Source organism: Triticum aestivum, chromosome 2A (assembly GCF_018294505.1).
Source record: "Triticum aestivum cultivar Chinese Spring chromosome 2A, IWGSC CS RefSeq v2.1, whole genome shotgun sequence".
NCBI classification, from domain to species: domain Eukaryota; kingdom Viridiplantae; phylum Streptophyta; class Magnoliopsida; order Poales; family Poaceae; genus Triticum; species Triticum aestivum.
In genome coordinates this window covers 36,185,519-36,203,658 of record NC_057797.1, presented here as the reverse complement: position 1 = coordinate 36,203,658, position 18,140 = coordinate 36,185,519, and the positions used below count along the sequence as shown (strand labels likewise).

Genomic DNA, 18,140 nt, shown 5'->3' with positions numbered 1-18,140 from the left:
ATATATAGCGGGGCTAGACACATGATGTAACCTATGCCAACATAATAGCACGGGCACGCGGGGGAGCCGGCGGCGTGTGCTGGCGCCCGGGCGGCCAGAGTGCGGTATTGTGACGGTGTCATGGGGAGGAGCGCCCGTAGTCATGCCCCGGGGATGTAGCCATATCGGTGAACCTCGTTAACAAATCTCGGTGTCGTGCTTGTGTGATTGCTTGGTCCTCGGTAGATCGACATCGGCCTCGGATTTATTCTAACAAGTGGTATCAGAGCTAGGTTGTTCGGAGACTGCGGATTGTTGATTTAGAGGAGGCCGAGTTGGTTCGTTGATTTAGTTCGTCACTGGAGACGATCGTGTATCAATGGATCGAAGCGGCGGTGAAAGCAATGGATGCAAACGGCGAGGCAACAGATCAGATCCAATCGTCAGAAGAAAAAGGCCATCGCTGGTTGTGACATCCATCAGAATTAGCAAGGGCAAGGCAAAGCATGTGCTAGCATCAGGAAGTTGAGTCAAGACAGGAGCTGCTACACGTGAGGACCAGAAGGATTTTTTGGTTGGAATTGCTAGTAGTACGTGGAAGACCGGAAGTTCTGTTCGTGTACTTGGGGCATCGCGTGCAAAGCTCGGATAATTTTTCACAGGGTCAGCCGTACAAAGAATCATGGCACCAACGGGTACCAGGTTTGAGGTGGAGAAGTTCAACGGAACTGGAAGTTTTGGGTTATGGCAGACAAGGGTGAAAATTTGTTGGCACGACAGGGATGCTTGAAGGCGTTGCAGGAAGTCAATTCAGCTAGGATGGAGTTGTGATGTGATGGATGGAAATTCGTGAAAGACGATTTGGGAGGCTTGAGCGTGTCGTTGCAGTCGGACGAGTTTCGACTGGGTCGGATTAGGCAGTCTGACGGATCGACGGAAGTCGGTTGGTACAGAAGACGATGGTGGGATCGGCGACGACGACATAGGAGCGTGATGCTGATGGTGACCGACTTCTGGGGCGCGGAAACACGTGGTGCAGGCTCGAGGGCTTGTGCGGCTTCAACAAGACTATGACGCAGAGTTGATTCAAGATGGTGCACACATGAGAGAGCTTGAAGTCGACAGGGCGCAGGGTAGCATAGCGCAGCTACATGGAGTCATGTTGAAGGTGGAGCTGGAGTCTGATGGACGACTTCACTCTGTGCTGATGGAGGGGCTACGGCGTAAATGCATGGAGAGTCGAAGCCTATTTCAGCGGGATAGCGAGAGACACGTGGATCGGACTGGGGCCCAATGGTCTGATGGAGACGTGATACTCGGCATCGGTCGGTGATGATCGATGGTTCTCTGCAGTGGGGGTTGAGGCAGTGTGGGCAAGCTACCCGGGAGACTCGACCAGGACAGCAGAGTCTCAACGCGGTGATAGCGGCGAGGCGTGCGGTAAGCACGGGACACAGCGACAGACCAAGGCACTAATGGTAGACATGTGGTCAGACAAAATTGTGCAAAGGGTGCTGAAGCAGTGTTGACGAGTACCAGATTCAAGTTGGTGACTGGGTCTATCGGTACCAGAAGATGGACATGAGTTGACCATGAAGAATCTGAGAAAGTGACGGAGAGTCTGGAATTGTCAAAAGCTGAGAGAGTACATGGCCGTATATTTTGTGGTGTTCAGTGCACATGGCAAAGTGCGGATGACAAATACAGAAGGAGGCGGAGTGCTATAGCGGTGGGACATGTCAGAGACTATCCGGAAGAAGGGTGAGACAACTGCGAATTTGACTCAGGGTGACACAAGGTGACGGTGAAATTCCTTCAAGGTTCAGACAAGCAGTCAAGAAAGAGCGGTGACGTTGAGTTCAGGTAACTCTTATATTTGACGTCCAATATGTGAGTTGTTCATTTTCATGCAGACAATGGTTGGTGTGTGATGGTGTTGAACGGATTCTTCGGAAGTTGGGAGCACAAAGTAGAGTAACGAGGAACTTAATTTTTGCTCGAGTGTTGACTGTGATGAAGACGAGAAGGGACTACAGTTGCAGGTGGAGTCACATGGAGTCTGGGAGTAGCAGCGGTGCTCATGACGTATCTCAAGTCCAATGTACATGAATGTTTGACGCACGGACGAACTCAAGATGGTGGAGAATATTCGCCAATGTGGAGTTTGTTAGAATTGTGTCGAATATTATTGTATAAGGTAGGTTACAGTTGGACTTGGTTTGGGACTGTGTGTAGACAGGGTAGGAGTCGTGTCCAAGTAGGACACTTGTATCCTAGGCCTCTCATATATAGCGGGGCTAGACACACGATGTAACCTATGCCAACATAATAGCACGGGCACGCGGGGGAGCCGGCGGCGTGTGCTGGCGCCCGGGCGGCCAGGGTGCGGTATTGTGACGGTGTCATGGGAAGGAGCGCCCGTAGTCATGCCCCGGGGATGTAGCCATATCGGTGAACCTCGTTAACAAATCTCGGTGTCGTGCTTGTGTGATTGCTTGGTCCTCGGTAGATTGACAACGGCCTTGGATTTATTCTAACACGACCTGCTCTCCGTTATCAACCAAGTCGCGGCGACGAACACGACGACCGCCGATCACGCCGGCAAGAAGAAGATGAAGCTCAAGTTCCCCATGATTCTCCGCTTCCCTGATGTGCTCCGGCACCGGCTCGACGCGCTCCATGTCGCGTTCGCGGCGGCCATCAAGCACACGGGGTACCACTCCGCGTACCATGGGGTGTTCCCGGTGAAGGTGAACCAGAACGAGGCGGTGGTGCAGGACATGGTCCGCTTCGGCCACGAGCACGACCACGGGCTCGAGGCCAGCTCCAAGCCGGATCTGCTCACCGCCATGAGTTGCCTCCTCACCAGGGCCAAGTCGGGCGCCTACCTGGTGTGCAACGGCTACAAGGACAAGGACTATGTCGCGCTCACCCTGGCGGCGCGTGGCATGGGCTTCAGCGCCGTCATCGTGCTGGAGATGGAGGAGGAGCTCGACATCGTCGTCGAGCAGAGCCGCAGGCTCGGCGTCGAGCCGACCATTGGTGTTCATGCCAAGCTGCTCACTAGGTTACTGGGCTATTTCGGGTCGACGACCGGCAAGCACGGCAGGTTCGGGCTGCTGGCCGAGAGGATCTACGATGTGGCGTGGAAGCTTGGGGATCTACGATTATTATTATTTGTTTATTATGTATCAATGTGTCCACTATGGTAGTAGTGGTGGATGTGGAAAATAGTTCGACAATATAAGTTGATGTGTATAAGGATTCACAAGTACATGACACGTGTTAAACCACTATAATATTTATGCCAGCGTAGCAATGCACGAACAATGAACTAGTTGATCTTAAAGGGTGAAAACATTCTCTCTTTTTGGCAACTGGGTGAAAGCACTTCATTGTTCTTTTTTAACTAAGGGAATATTGCTTTCCGACCAACATCGTATAACTAGACACATCCATAGATCTTGATCTAGATCTCTGGTTTACCTAGATATTCATTGCAACTGAATTCAAGACGCTTCTCAATAATCAACCCACTTGTATGGACTCATGCGAGGCAGTCCATGCCCAAAAAATAAAGCCTACAATGAAAAGGGTGCGCCTATACAAGAAGTCGGAGGTGGTATTAAGGTTAATACTTCTTTTCAGAGAATGATATTTGGTTAATACTGGATTCATCATGGCACTTCAAATCCCACATTAGCATTTCCCCAACTTTCCTTCATCGTTTTTCTTTTTCTTTATTTTCCCCTTTCTAAAAATGGAAGCTTTCTTTTAACTTGCTGCTGCTTCAACTGTTTGTTACAATATGAAAAACATAGCCAAATCAAAAAGCCTAGCAGTGGTACCACACTACTGACATATGGATATAATTTTCTTTCGAAGTTTTCCTTTTTGCGAAGCACAAATACAAAAGCTCACAAACACGTACATATCCTTTTGAGCACCTTGGAGAAACTGAACCGGCGGACATTGAGATTGACGAAGTCATTATAAACGTCTTGCTGTCAAAGCTAATCATATTAAACAATGTGTACAGTCATGTATAAGGGTGTGCGTGAATTGTGTTTGTAACGTGTTATGGTTGCGATATTAGTTGAGATATTCCTAATAATTGTCTTGTATAGAGCTATCTTGCATATCAAGGAATATCTCCCCGATCACCTAACTGATCCTATAATCTCTATTATATACACGCACGCGTCCATGACCGCACGCAAATTTCAACCAACTTGAGTTTTTCATTTGAAAAATGTTGACAATGTGGTGTGCTACATAAGGCTGGGAAGATCGACACGTACGTGAAATCCAATGTCATCCTCATCACCCGGGGTTGCTACGGTCGTGAGTCGTTTTTCTTTTGAGCACAAGATCGTGGGGTCCTGGACTCGTGGTCATCAAATGGTTATGGCCGAACTTAGATAATGGGCTGAGATTTTGTACAGTATTGGCCCATGTTCGGTTTTTTTTGGGTCAGTTCGGGTACCTGATGCCTGAAACCGAAATACCTGAAGTTAATTCGGTTTTCTAGAATACATGACCGAACTTATGACCGTAATTATCAGGTTTGGTCTATTCAGTTTTGGCCCCGGTTCTTTCGGTTCGGGAGTTCGGTCATCGGGTAATATGCCCACCCCTAGCTACGGTCCAGCTTGACTTCGACTTCATTGATTCCATGTTTTCTTTGAGGGAGAGAGTCAGCCCACCTGTTAGTTTTTTAACACAATATAATAGCAAATAATCTCATACACGCATATATAGTCACCCATATAAATACATGCATATCCTCCCCATATAAGCACCTTCAAGATACCAAACCGACATCATATCTTGAGATCGACGAAATCACCACAAACACTTTGTAGTCGATATGGAACATCTCCTTTCGCTGAATGAACATCACCAAAAAAACTGAAATAAATCCAAAAAAATACGAGCATCCCTGTAAAGTTTAGGACTTAAACCTGATGGACTGGTTCCAGCACAAATAATATAACCATCTAAGGGCATCTCTAGCCGTTCGGCCCCCCAGGGCGCCTAAATAGAGCGGCCTGGGGGCGTGCCGGCGCTAGTTCGGCCCCTGGGGGCGACCTAGCTCCCAGTCACGCCCCCAAGCGCCGGCCCCAGGATGCGGGAAATTTGAACTAGGTCGTTCCCGCTCACAAAAGACGCCACAAATCCGGCGATCGGACGTAGTCTTGCGTTACAAAAAACAGAGAGCCGCACGCCGCAAGTTCGCGTGCGCAACGAATCACTCGGCGGGGTCGGCTCCAGGCGTTGGCGGAGTCGGCGTGCGCGGGCTCGGCGGTGTCGGAGCTGCTTCGGTGCTGGGCTGTGTCGGCGCGACTTTGGTACTGCTGGGCGGCGATGTAGAGGCGTCGTTCGGGCTTGGCGTCCGTGCGGCCGTGGGCGCGGGAGCTGGCGTCGTCGGCGTCGTCAGCGTTGCCGTCTGCATCTGGTTCAGGATGAGGCCACGCTCTGCCATGTACCACGCCCTCAGCTGCTCGTCGTTGCTCTGGAGCATGTCCGCCCCGCCCATCAGAAAAGCCATGTCGGTGTTCCTCTTCTTCGCGGCGACGTTGGTCCGGAGCAGGTCGAGCTTGATGGCGCTGTTCGTCATCAGCGACGACCACCGCGCCTTGGTCTTCTCTTCACGTAGGACGGCCTGGGCCTGGGCGTCGGCGAGGCAATGCTCGATGGACTCCTGCACTCGCGCGGTTGCCGCGTCGGCGTTTTCCCCCTTTTTTTGCCAATTTGTGGCCGTCCGGCCGCCCCTCTGACGCGCCCGGAGTCGCCGCGTCCGGCTTGTATGTCTCCTTGGCCTTGTCGAGGGTACGTCGGACTTCCGCCCACTTCTCGCACTTGTCAATGCGCTTGTAGACGTGGAGGAACTTGAAGTCGGCGTCGAGGTTGTCGCGCCGATACATGGTGAACATGCACAACAACTGCATGGAGGAACAAACAGTTGGCGGGCGGCGGGCGTAGACGACGAAGAGATGCGGGCGAACGGCGTGCGTACATGATCCTCAACGCTGGCGCCGCTCTCCGGGCGAGCCGCGACCTCCTTGACGATTCCATGCCATTTTTTGCACGCCCCCTGGATACGCCCCCAATGGTTCGCCATCGCCTTGGAGCCGCGCTGCATGTAGACGCCTTTGAAGTAGGGGTCGACGAGCTTCCGCTCGTCGAACTCGGCCTTGATGCGGTCCCAGTACGTCTCGAAGCTCTGGTTCGTGCCGGTGGTCGGGTCGAGGCAGACGACTTTCCATATTTCGGTGAGGCATTCCTCCTCCTTGGACGTCCACTTGATGTGCGATTCGCCTCGCCTAGCCGCCCGCTTCTTCTTCTGGCGCCCCTTCGTCGGATCAGGAGCCGGCTCCTCCTCCTCCTCCTCCTCGTCCTCGGGTTCCTGCGCTTCGTGCGCGTCCTCGCCGTAGACGTAGCGAGCTCGGCCTCCATGTCGCCGCTGAGATCCACTACCTCGTCCTGGGTGGGTGGCGAACCCGGGAGACGCGGCGGCCGCGGTCGATCCTGTTGCGATGATGTCGTCCATGTCGGCTTCTGTGTCGTCGGTGTCGCCGAGCTGCGAGAAGGGCAGCGGTCCACGGCGGAGATGGGGCGTCGGTGTAGACGCGTAGGCGGGCGGCGAGTAGTTGTATGGAGGGTACTGTACGCCGACTAAGGCGGGCGAGGGTGTGCGCGTCGTGGGGTGGCCATGGGGGAAGGTCACGTTTGGGTTGAACCCACCGTGCGCGTCGCCGTCGGCGTAGCCGGGCGACGACGATCCCCATGGAGATCCGAGGCCTTGCTGTCCCCAGGGCGCGTACTGGGCGTGGCTGACGACGGGTGGATTCATCATCCCCGCGTGGTCGACCGATGAGGAGGACGCCGCCGTGCGCGCCGCATTGTTGCGGGCCTTCTTGGCGATGGCTGAAGGAAATATGCCCTAGAGGCAATAATAAAGTTATTATTTATTTCCTTATATCATGATAAAAGTCTATTATTCATGCTAGAATTGTATTAACCGGAAACATAATACATGTGTGAATACATAGACCAACAGAGTGTCACTAGTTTGCCTCTACTTGACTAGCTCGTTAATCAAAGATGGTTATGTTTCCTAACCATGAACAAAGAGTTGTTATTTGATTAACGAGGTCACATCATTAGTTGAATGATCTGATTGACATGACCCATTCCATTAGCTTAGCACCCGATCGTTTAGTATGTTGCTATTGCTTTCTTCATGACTTATACATGTTCCTATAACTATGAGATTATGCAACTCCCGTTTACCGGAGGAACACTTTGGGTACTACCAAACGTCACAACGTAACTGGGTGATTATAAAGGAGTACTACAGGTGTCTCCAATGGTAGATGTTGGGTTGGCGTATTTCGAGATTAGGGTTTGTCACTCCGATTGTCGGAGAGGTATCTCTGGGCCCTCTCGGTAATGCACATCACATAAGCCTTGCAAGCACTGCAACTAATATGTTAGTTGTGAGATGATGTATTACGGAACGAGTAAAGAGACTTGCCGGTAACGAGATTGAACTAGGTATTGGATACCGACGATCGAATCTCGGGCAAGTAACATACCGATGACAAAGGGAACAACGTATGTTGTTATGCGGTCTGACCGATAAAGATCTTCGAAGAATATGTAGGAGCCAATATGGGCATCCAGGTCCCGCTATTGGTTATTGACCGGAGACGTGTCTCGGTCATGTCTACATTGTTCTCGAACCGTAGGGTCCGCACGCTTAACGTTACGATGACAGTTATTATGAGTTTATGCATTTTGATGTACCGAAGGTTGTTCGGAGTCCCGGATGAGATCACGGACATGACGAGGAGTCTCGAAATGGTCGAGACGTAAAGATTGATATATTGGAAGCCTATGTTTGGACATCGGAAGTGTTCCGGGTGAAATCGGGATTTTACCGGAATACCGGGAGGGTTACCGGAACCCCCCGGGAGGCTAATGGGCCTATTGGGCCTTAGTGGAAAAGAGAAAAGAGGCAGCCCACAAGCTGGCCGGCGCCCCCCCCCCTTCCCCAAGTCCTAGTAGGACTAGGAGAAGTGGGCCGGCCCCCTCTCTCTCTCCTTTCCCCCTTGAGTCCTAGTTGGAATAGGATTGGAGGGGAGGAGTCCTACTCCCGGTGGGAGTAGGACTCCCCCTGCGCCTCCTCTCTCTTGGCCGGCCAGCCCCCCCTCCTCCAACCTTTATATACGGGGGCAGGGGACACCCCAAGACACACAAGTTGATCCTTGAGATCGTTCCTTAGCCGTGTGCGGTGCCCCCTGCCACCAAATTCCACCTCGGTCATATCGTTGTAGAGCTTAGGCGAAGCCCTGCGTCGGTAGTACATCAAGATCGTCACCACGCCGTCGTGCTGACGGAACTCTTCCTCGACGCTTTGCTGGATCGGAGCCCGAGGAACGTCATCGAGCTGAACGTGTGCTAAGAACTCGGAGGTGCCGGAGTAACGGTGCTTGGATCGGTCGGATCGGGAAGAAGACGTACGACTACTTCCTCTACGTTGTGTGATCGCTTCCGCAGTCGGTCTGCGTTGGTACGTAGACAACACTCTCCCCTCTCGTTGCTGTGCATCACCATGATCTTGCGTGTGCGTAGGAAAATTTTCGAAATTACTGCGTTCCCCAACAGTGGCATCCGAGCCTAGGTTTTATGGTTTGATGTTATTTGCACAAGTAGAACACAAGTGAGTTGTGGGCGATACAAGTCATACTGCCTACCAGCATGTCATACTTTGGTTCGGCGGTATTGTTGGGTGAGACGATCCGGACCAACCTTACGCGTACTCTTACGCGAGACCGGTTCCCTCGACGTGCTTTGCACATAGATGGCTTGCGGAAGACTGTCTCTCCAACTTTAGTTGAACCAAGTGTGACTACGCCCGGTCCTTGAGAAGGTTAAAACGGAGTCTATTTGACGAACTATCGTTGTGGTTTTGATGCGTAGGTGAGATGAGTTCTTACTTAAGCCCGTAGCAGCCACGTAAAACTTGCAACAACAAAGTAGAGGACGTCTAACTTGTTTTTGCAGGGTATGTTGTGATGTGATATGGTCAAGGCATGATGCTGATTTTATTGTATGAGATGATCATGTTTTGTAACCGAGTTATCGGCAACTGGCAGGAGCCATATGGTTGTCGCTTTATTGTATGCAATGCAATCGCGATGTAATGCTTTACTTTATTACTAAGCGGTAGTGATAGTCGTGGAAGCATAAGATTGGCGAGACGACAACGATGCTACGATGGAGATCAAGGTGTCGCGCCGGTGACGATGGTGATCATGACGGTGCTTCGGAGATGGAGATCACAAGCACAAGATGATGATGGCCATATCATATCACTTATATTGATTGCATGTGATGTTTATCCTTTTATGCATCTTATCTTGCTTTGATTGACGGTAGCATTATAAGATGATCTCTCACTAAATTATCAAGAAGTGTTCTCCCTGAGTATGCACCGTTGCCAAAGTTCGTCGTGCCCAGACACCACGTGATGATCGGGTGTGATAAGCTCTACGTCCAAATACAACGGGTGCAAAACAGTTGCACACGCAGAATACTCAGGTTATACTTGACGAGCCAAGCATATACAGATATGGCCTCGGAACACGGAGACCGAAAGGTCGAGCGTGAATCATATAGTAGATATGATCAACATAACGATGTTCACCATTGAAAACTACTCCATCTCACGTGATGATCGGTTATGGTTTAGTTGATTTGGATCACGTGATCACTTAGAGGATTAGAGGGATGTCTATCTAAGTGGGAGTTCCTAAGTAATTTGATTAACTGAACTTAAACTTATCATGAACTTAGTACCTGATAGTATCTTGCTTGTTTATGTTGATTGTAGATAGATGGCTCGTGCTGTTGTTCCGTTGAATTTTAATGCGTTCCTTGAGAAAGCAAAGTTGAAAGATGATGGTAGCAATTACACGGACTGGGTCCGTAACCTGAGGATTATCCTCATTGCTGCACAGAAGAATTACGTCCTGGAAGCACCGCTGGGTGACAGGCCTGCTGCTGGAGCAACGCCAGATGTTATGAACGTCTGGCAGAGCAAAGCTGATGACTACTCGATAGTTCAGTGTGCCATGCTTTACGGCTTAGAATCGGGACTTCAACGACGTTTTGAACGTCATGGAGCATATGAGATGTTCCAGGAGTTGAAGTTAATATTTCAAGCAAATGCCCGAATTGAGAGATATGAAGTCTCCAATAAGTTCTATAGCTGCAAGATGGAGGAGAACAGTTCTGTCAGTGAGCATATACTCAAAATGTCTGGGTATAATAATCACTTGATTCAGATGGGAGTTAATCTTCCAGATGATTGCGTCATTGACAGAATTCTCCAATCACTGCCACCAAGCTACAAGAGCTTCGTGATGAACTATAATATGCAAGGGATGAACAAGACTATTCCCGAGCTCTTCGCAATGCTGAAAGCTGCGGAGGTAGAAATCAAGAAGGAGCATCAAGTGTTGATGGTTAGCAAAACCACTAGTTTCAAGAAAAAGGGCAAAGGGAAGAAGAAGGGAAACTTCAAGAAGAACAGCAAGCAAGTTGCTGCTCAGGAGAAGAAACCCAAGTCTGGACCTAAGCCTGAAACTGAGTGCTTCTACTGCAAGCAGACTGGTCACTGGAAGCGGAACTGCCCCAAGTATTTGGCGGATAAGAAGGATGGCAAAGTGAACAAAGGTATATGTGATATACATGTTATTGATGTGTACCTTACTAGAGCTCGCAGTAGCACCTGGGTATTTGATACTGGTTCTGTTGCTAATATTTGCAACTCGAAACAGGGACTACGGAATAAGCGGACGCTAGCAAAGGACGAGGTGACGATGCGCGTGGGAAACGGTTCCAAAGTCGATGTGATCGCGGTCGGCACGCTACCTCTACATCTACCTTCGGGATTAATATTAGACCTAAATAATTGTTATTTGGTGCCAGCGTTGAGCATGAACATTATATCTGGATCTTGTTTGATGCGAGACGATTATTCATTTAAATCAGAGAATAATGGTTGTTCTATTTATATGAGTAATATCTTTTATGGTCATGCACCTTTGAAGAGTGGTCTATTCTTGTTGAATCTCGATAGTAGTGATACACATATTCATAATATAGAAGCCAAAAGATGCAAAGTTAATAATGATAGTGCAACTTATTTGTGGCACTGCCGTTTAGGTCATATCGGTGTAAAGCGCATGAAGAAACTCCATACTGATGGGCTTTTGGAACCACTTGATTATGAATCACTTGGTACTTGCGAACCGTGCCTCATAGGCAAGATGACTAAAACACCGTTCTCCGGTACTATGGAGAGAGCAACAGATTTATTGGAAATCATACATACCGATGTATGTGGTCCGATGAATATTGAGGCTCGTGGCGGATATCGTTATTTTCTCACCTTCACAGATGATTTAAGCAGATATGGGTATATCTACTTAATGAAACATAAGTCTGAAACATTTGAAAAGTTCAAAGAATTTCAGAGTGAAGTTGAAAATCATCGTAACAAGAAAATAAAGTTTCTACGATCTGATCGTGGAGGAGAATATTTGAGTTACGAGTTTGGTGTACATTTGAAAAATTGTGGAATAGTTTCGCAACTCACGCCACCCGGAACACCACAGCGTAATGGTGTGTCCGAACGTCGTAATCGTACTTTACTAGATATGGTGCGATCTATGATGTCTCTTACTGATTTACCGCTATCGTTTTGGGGTTATGCTTTAGAGACGGCCGCATTCACGTTAAATAGGGCACCATCAAAATCCGTTGAGACGACACCTTATGAACTATGGTTTGGCAAGAAACCAAAGTTGTCGTTTCTTAAAGTTTGGGGCTGCGATGCTTATGTGAAAAAGCTTCAACCTGATAAGCTCGAACCCAAATCGGAGAAATGTGTCTTCATAGGATATCCAAAGGAAACTATTGGATACACCTTCTATCACAGATCCGAAGGCAAGACTTTTGTTGCTAAATTCGGAAACTTTCTAGAGAAGGAGTTTCTCTCGAAAGAAGTGAGTGGGAGGAAAGTAGAACTTGACGAGGTAACTGTACCTGCTCCCTTATTGGAAAATAGTACATCACAGAAAACTGTTTCTGCGACACCTATACCAATCAGTGAGGAAGCTAATGATGATGATCATGAAACTTCAGGACAAGATACTACTGAACCACGTAGATCAACCAGAGTGAGATCCGCACCAGAGTGGTACGGTAATCCAGTTCTGGAAGTCATGCTACTAGATCATGATGAACCTACGAACTATGAAGAAGCGATGGTGAGCCCAGATTCCGCAAAGTGGCTTGAGGCCATGAAATCTGAGATGGGATCCATGTATGAAAACAAAGTATGGACTTTGGTTGACTTGCCCGATGATCGGCAAGCAATTGAGAATAAATGGATCTTCAAGAAAAAGACTGACGCTGACGGTAATATTACTGTCTATAAAGCTCGACTTGTCGCGAAAGGTTTTCGACAAGTTCAAGGGGTTGACTACGATGAGACCTTCTCACCCGTAGCGATGCTTAAGTCCGTCAGAATTATGTTAGCAATTGCCGCATTTTATGATTATGAAATATGGCAGATGGATGTCAAAACTGCATTCCTGAATGGATTTCTGGAAGAAGAGTTGTATATGATACAACCAGAAGGTTTTGTCGATCCAAAGGGAGCTAACAAAGTATGCAAACTCCAGCGATCCATTTATGGACTGGTGCAAGCATCTCGGAGTTGGAATAAACGCTTTGATAGTGTGATCAAAGCATTTGGCTTTATACAGACTTTTGGAGAAGCCTGTATTTACAAGAAAGTGAGTGGGAGCTCTGTAGCATTTCTGATATTATATGTGGATGACATATTGCTGATTGGAAATGATATAGAATTTCTGGATAGCATAAAGGGATACTTGAATAAAAGTTTTTCGATGAAAGACCTCGGGGAAGCTGCTTACATATTAGGCATAAAGATCTATAGAGATAGATCAAAACGCTTAATTGGACTTTCACAGAGCACATACCTTGACAAGATTTTGAAGAAGTTCAAAATGGATCAAGCAAAGAAAGGGTTCTTGCCTGTGTTACAAGGTGTGAAGTTGAGTCAGACTCAATGCCCGACCACTGCAGAAGATAGAGAGAAAATGAAAGATGTTCCCTATGCTTCAGCCATAGGCTCTATCATGTATGCAATGCTGTGTACCAGACCTGATGTGTGCCTTGCTATAAGTTTAGCAGGGAGGTACCAAAGTAATCCAGGAATGGATCACTGGACAGCGGTCAAGAACATCCTGAAATACCTGAAAAGGACTAAGGATATGTTTCTCGTATATGGAGGTGACAAAGAGCTCACCGTAAGAGGTTACGTTGATGCAAGCTTTGACACTGATCCGGACGATTCTAAATCGCAAACCGGATACGTGTTTACTTTAAACGGTGGAGCTGTCAGTTGGTGCAGTTCTAAACAAAGCGTCGTAGCGGGATCTACATGTGAAGCGGAGTACATAGCTGCTTCGGAAGCAGCAAACGAAGGAGTCTGGATGAAGGAGTTCATATCCGATCTAGGTGTCATACCTAGTGCATCGGGTCCAATGAAAATCTTCTGTGACAATACTGGTGCAATTGCCTTGGCAAAGGAATCCAGATTTCACAAAAGGACCAAACACATCAAGAGACGCTTCAACTCCATCCGGGATTTAGTCCAGGTGGGAGACATAGAGATTTGCAAGATACATACGGATCTGAATGTTGCAGACCCGTTGACTAAGCCTCTTCCACGAGCAAAACATGATCAGCACCAAGGCTCCATGGGTGTTAGAATCATTACTGTGTAATCTAGATTATTGACTCTAGTGCAAGTGGGAGACTGAAGGAAATATGCCCTAGAGGCAATAATAAAGTTATTATTTATTTCCTTATATCATGATAAATGTTTATTATTCATGCTAGAATTGTATTAACCGGAAACATAATACATGTGTGAATACATAGACCAACAGAGTGTCACTAGTATGCCTCTACTTGACTAGCTCGTTAATCAAAGATGGTTATGTTTCCTAACCATGAACAAAGAGTTGTTATTTGATTAACGAGGTCACATCATTAGTAGAATGATCTGATTGACATGACCCATTCCATTAGCTTAGCACCCGATCGTTTAGTATGTTGCTATTGCTTTCTTCATGACTTATACATGTTCCTATAACTATGAGATTATGCAACTCCCGTTTACCGGAGGAACACTTTGGGTACTACCAAACGTCACAACGTAACTGGGTGATTATAAAGGAGTACTACAGGTGTCTCCAATGGTAGATGTTGGGTTGGCGTATTTCGAGATTAGGGTTTGTCACTCCGATTGTCGGAGAGGTATCTCTGGGCCCTCTCGGTAATGCACATCACATAAGCCTTGCAAGCACTGCAACTAATATGTTAGTTGTGAGATGATGTATTACGGAACGAGTAAAGAGACTTGCCGGTAACGAGATTGAACTAGGTATTGGATACCGACGATCGAATCTCGGGCAAGTAACATACCGATGACAAAGGGAACAACGTATGTTGTTATGCGGTCTGACCGATAAAGATCTTCGTAGAATATGTAGGAGCCAATATGGGCATCCAGGTCCCGCTATTGGTTATTGACCGGAGACGTGTCTCGGTCATGTCTACATTGTTCTCGAACCGTAGGGTCCGCACGCTTAACGTTACGATGACAGTTATTATGAGTTTATGCATTTTGATGTACCGAAGGTTGTTCGGAGTCCCGGATGAGATCACGGACATGACGAGGAGTCTCGAAATGGTCGAGACGTAAAGATTGATATATTGGAAGCCTATGTTTGGACATAGGAAGTGTTCCGGGTGAAATCGGGATTTTACCGGAATACCGGGAGGGTTACCGGAACCCCCCGGGAGACTAATGGGCCTATTGGGCCTTAGTGGAAAAGAGAAAAGGGCAGCCCACAGCTGGCCGGCGCCCCCCCTTCCCCAAGTCCTAGTAGGACTAGGAGAAGGGGCCGGCCCCCCTCTCTCTCCTTTCCCCCGAGAGTCCTAGTTGGAATAGGATTGGAGGGGGGAGTCCTACTCCCGGTGGGAGTAGGACTCCCCTGCGCCTCCTCTCCCTGGCCGGCCGGCCCCCCTCCTCCAACCTTTATATACGGGGGCAGGGGACACCCCAAGACACACAAGTTGATCCTTGAGATCGTTCCTTAGCCGTGTGCGGTGCCCCCTGCCACCAAATTCCACCTCGGTCATATCGTTGTAGAGCTTAGGCGAAGCCCTGCGTCGGTAGTACATCAAGATCGTCACCACGCCGTCGTGCTGACGGAACTCTTCCTCGACGCTTTGCTGGATCGGAGCCCGAGGAACGTCATCGAGCTGAACGTGTGCTAAGAACTCGGAGGTGCCGGAGTAACGGTGCTTGGATCGGTCGGATCGGGAAGAAGCTGTACGACTACTTCCACTACGTTGTGTGATCGCTTCCGCAGTCGGTCTGCGTTGGTACGTAGACAACACTCTCCCCTCTCGTTGCTGTGCATCACCATGATCTTGCGTGTGCGTAGGAAAATTTTCGAAATTACTGCGTTCCCCAACAATGGCCCTGTTCCGCCGGTCGGCGGTGACTGCGTCGCGTCGCTGAACTTCCACCCTCCACTCGGCGTTCGACATGCCCGGTGGCTTCAATGGCGGCGCGCTCGGCTTCCTCTGCTTCGGCTGGGCTACGGTGCCAGTCGTGGTTGCCGCCGCGCGCGGCATGGCATACTTCTTCGGCGGCATGGCGGCGACTGGAAGGCGAGCGGGAGGGGTTAGAAAGGGAGGGAATAGCGGGAGGAAGGCGAGCGAGCGGGAGGGATGCGAGGGACAAGCGTCAAGAAACGACGGGAAAAGGCCCTCCGGTCGCCGCCAGGGCGGACCCACGCGCCTTTTTCGCTTGTGCCGGCTCCCCAAGCGCCCCCCAGGGCGCCGGGTTCGGCCTGGGTCCGCCGGCATCAGTTTTGGCCCGAGCCGGCGGAAAACGGGCTTCTGGGGACGCGACTGGGCCGTTTTTTTGGCGCCGGCGCGGCAAAAACGCCTGGGGAGGGCCTGTTGGGGGCGCGGCTGGAGATGCCCTAAGCTATCCTTAATCACAGCTACTCCCTCCGTCCTATAATGTAAGACGTTTTCTAACACTAGTCTAGTGTCAGAAAACGTCTTACATTATGAGACGGAGGGAGTTTTTTTAAAAATGGAGGAGGACCCCCGGCCTCTACATCCGGACGATGCATGTAGTCACTTTATTAATTATTCACACAAGACCTTACAAAGCCATACAACAGTAAGACTGAAGCCACCGTCTAGGCAACAAAAGTGTTGCTACTCCTATCCAATTGATGAACGGATGCTGATAGTCTGGGCCTAGTACCAAACAGACCTCGCAGCCAAACCTAACATCTAAGACATGAGGTCCCAACCAGGACGCTTGCCGGGTATGGGCACCCACCAGTCCCGCGTGCTCCTCAACCAGGACGCCTGCCGGGTATCAGGCCGCCGCAGCCACCTGCCACCAATCCATCTTCAGAGTTGTACTGCTGCATGAATCTTGCCCGGTCTAGCTGCCGCCGACGCCACCACGACGCCAGAGAGCGTCGACCTCCTGCGCGAGTCCATCATCGCACATCAGACGCCTAATCTCCAGAGCGCCATGCCATCAAGATCCGACGCCATCAATGTGTGTGATGAAGCACCACTCCTCCTCTTGTCACCTCCAGCCATCAGTTGCTCCAAAACGATGCCCCCATGAGGGAAAGTGCTACTAAGAACGTCATCGTCGTTTCATCTGGGAGACCCAGATCTAGGGTTTCCCCCGGATCATCCCGAGCCTGATGACGCCAACTGCAACAACGATGCCTCGACAAGGAAACGACATCAAAGATGCCGCCATCGTCCGCCATGACCGTAGTCGGCGCGATTTTCATCAGCAGTTGCGCCACCGGGCGTACGCCACCGGCCTCGCTGGTTCCTTCAACCATAGCAAACTCCAAAACGATGCCCTGAAGAAGGACTACGGCGCAAGAGCACCGCCATCGCTCGATCCCATGGAGGTCTAGGGTTTCCCCCTGAGTTGCCCGGTTAGTCAAGGACTAGACAAATATGGAATCCCACAGATCCATCCAGCTGTTGACGTGTCGCACTTGCCATCGCGCCGACCGTGACCCGGAGACCAAGCTCACGCCTGAGCCCAGATCTGGTCACGCCGCCGCCGATCTGGTCACGCCGCCGCCGTCCCTGGCGACCGTGGCGCCCCAGATTTTGAAGCCGCCTGCCATGGGGAATGGGATCGCCGGAGCGCCGCCAACCCCCGTCGTGACGTCCGGCCACACGTCACGCTCTAGCCCGGGGGCGCCGGCTCCTCATGAGCGGGAGGGCACCTAGTCCCAGCCGCCGCCGCCGACTGCAAGGCTTTGCCTATCCGCGCCCTCGGGCGACGGTGAGGGAGGAGGAGGACGAGAGGGGGAGTCGGGGGCAATGGGATCTGGGGGCCTCCCAGCCGCCGCACGGGGGCGACTCGGGAGGACGAGAGGGGGAGGACCCAGGAAGATGTTAAGGTCCGATTGTAAAAACTAGAATTTAACTAGCTAAGTGTCCGTGCATTGCCACGGACTAACAAATATATATATATATATATATATATATATATATATATATATATATATATATATATATATATATATATATATATACGAAGAGAAAATTCATGTGACATGAGAGTCAAATGCCATTTTTATGGGATGATATCTCATGGTCATGATCTAGTAGGTACATACATCTCGTCATTGTCTTTCTTCCACACTCCATGTCTGAGCTACCACGCGACACTCGACTTCCTTCTCCCACCATGCATGCTTTTATCTCCTATTTCTCCTACCTCTACCTTGCACGACAGTACCAAGTTTCTTGTCCAACTATCATAATCTTCTCCGGTAGGGCACCCCCTTAGATTATTACTGACTTGTACATGTTGCAAATAAGATCAACGAAAATGTATACTAAATTTCTGATGAGAAATGAGAATTCAGGGCAATATCTTCCCAAGAAAATAATAATTCCAAGACAATCTTTTT

At 49.5% G+C, this 18,140-nt stretch overlaps 1 protein-coding gene across 1 annotated transcript; it reads left to right on the top strand.

Annotated features, from left to right (window-relative positions):
* The first annotated feature begins 2,371 nt into the window (after positions 1–2,371).
* Positions 2,372–3,394, top strand: LOC123184511 (arginine decarboxylase-like). The gene has a single exon (XM_044596610.1). It carries the CDS (start codon positions 2,592–2,594, stop codon positions 3,189–3,191), a length of 600 nt encoding a protein of 199 aa, XP_044452545.1. The 5' UTR covers positions 2,372–2,591; the 3' UTR covers positions 3,192–3,394.
* Positions 3,395–18,140: the final 14,746 nt, after the last annotated feature.

Coding starts and splice junctions, on each gene's coding strand:
- LOC123184511 (XM_044596610.1), top strand. CDS start 2,592: ATGAAGCTCAAGTTCCCCATGATTCTCCGCTTCCCTGATGTGCTCCGG.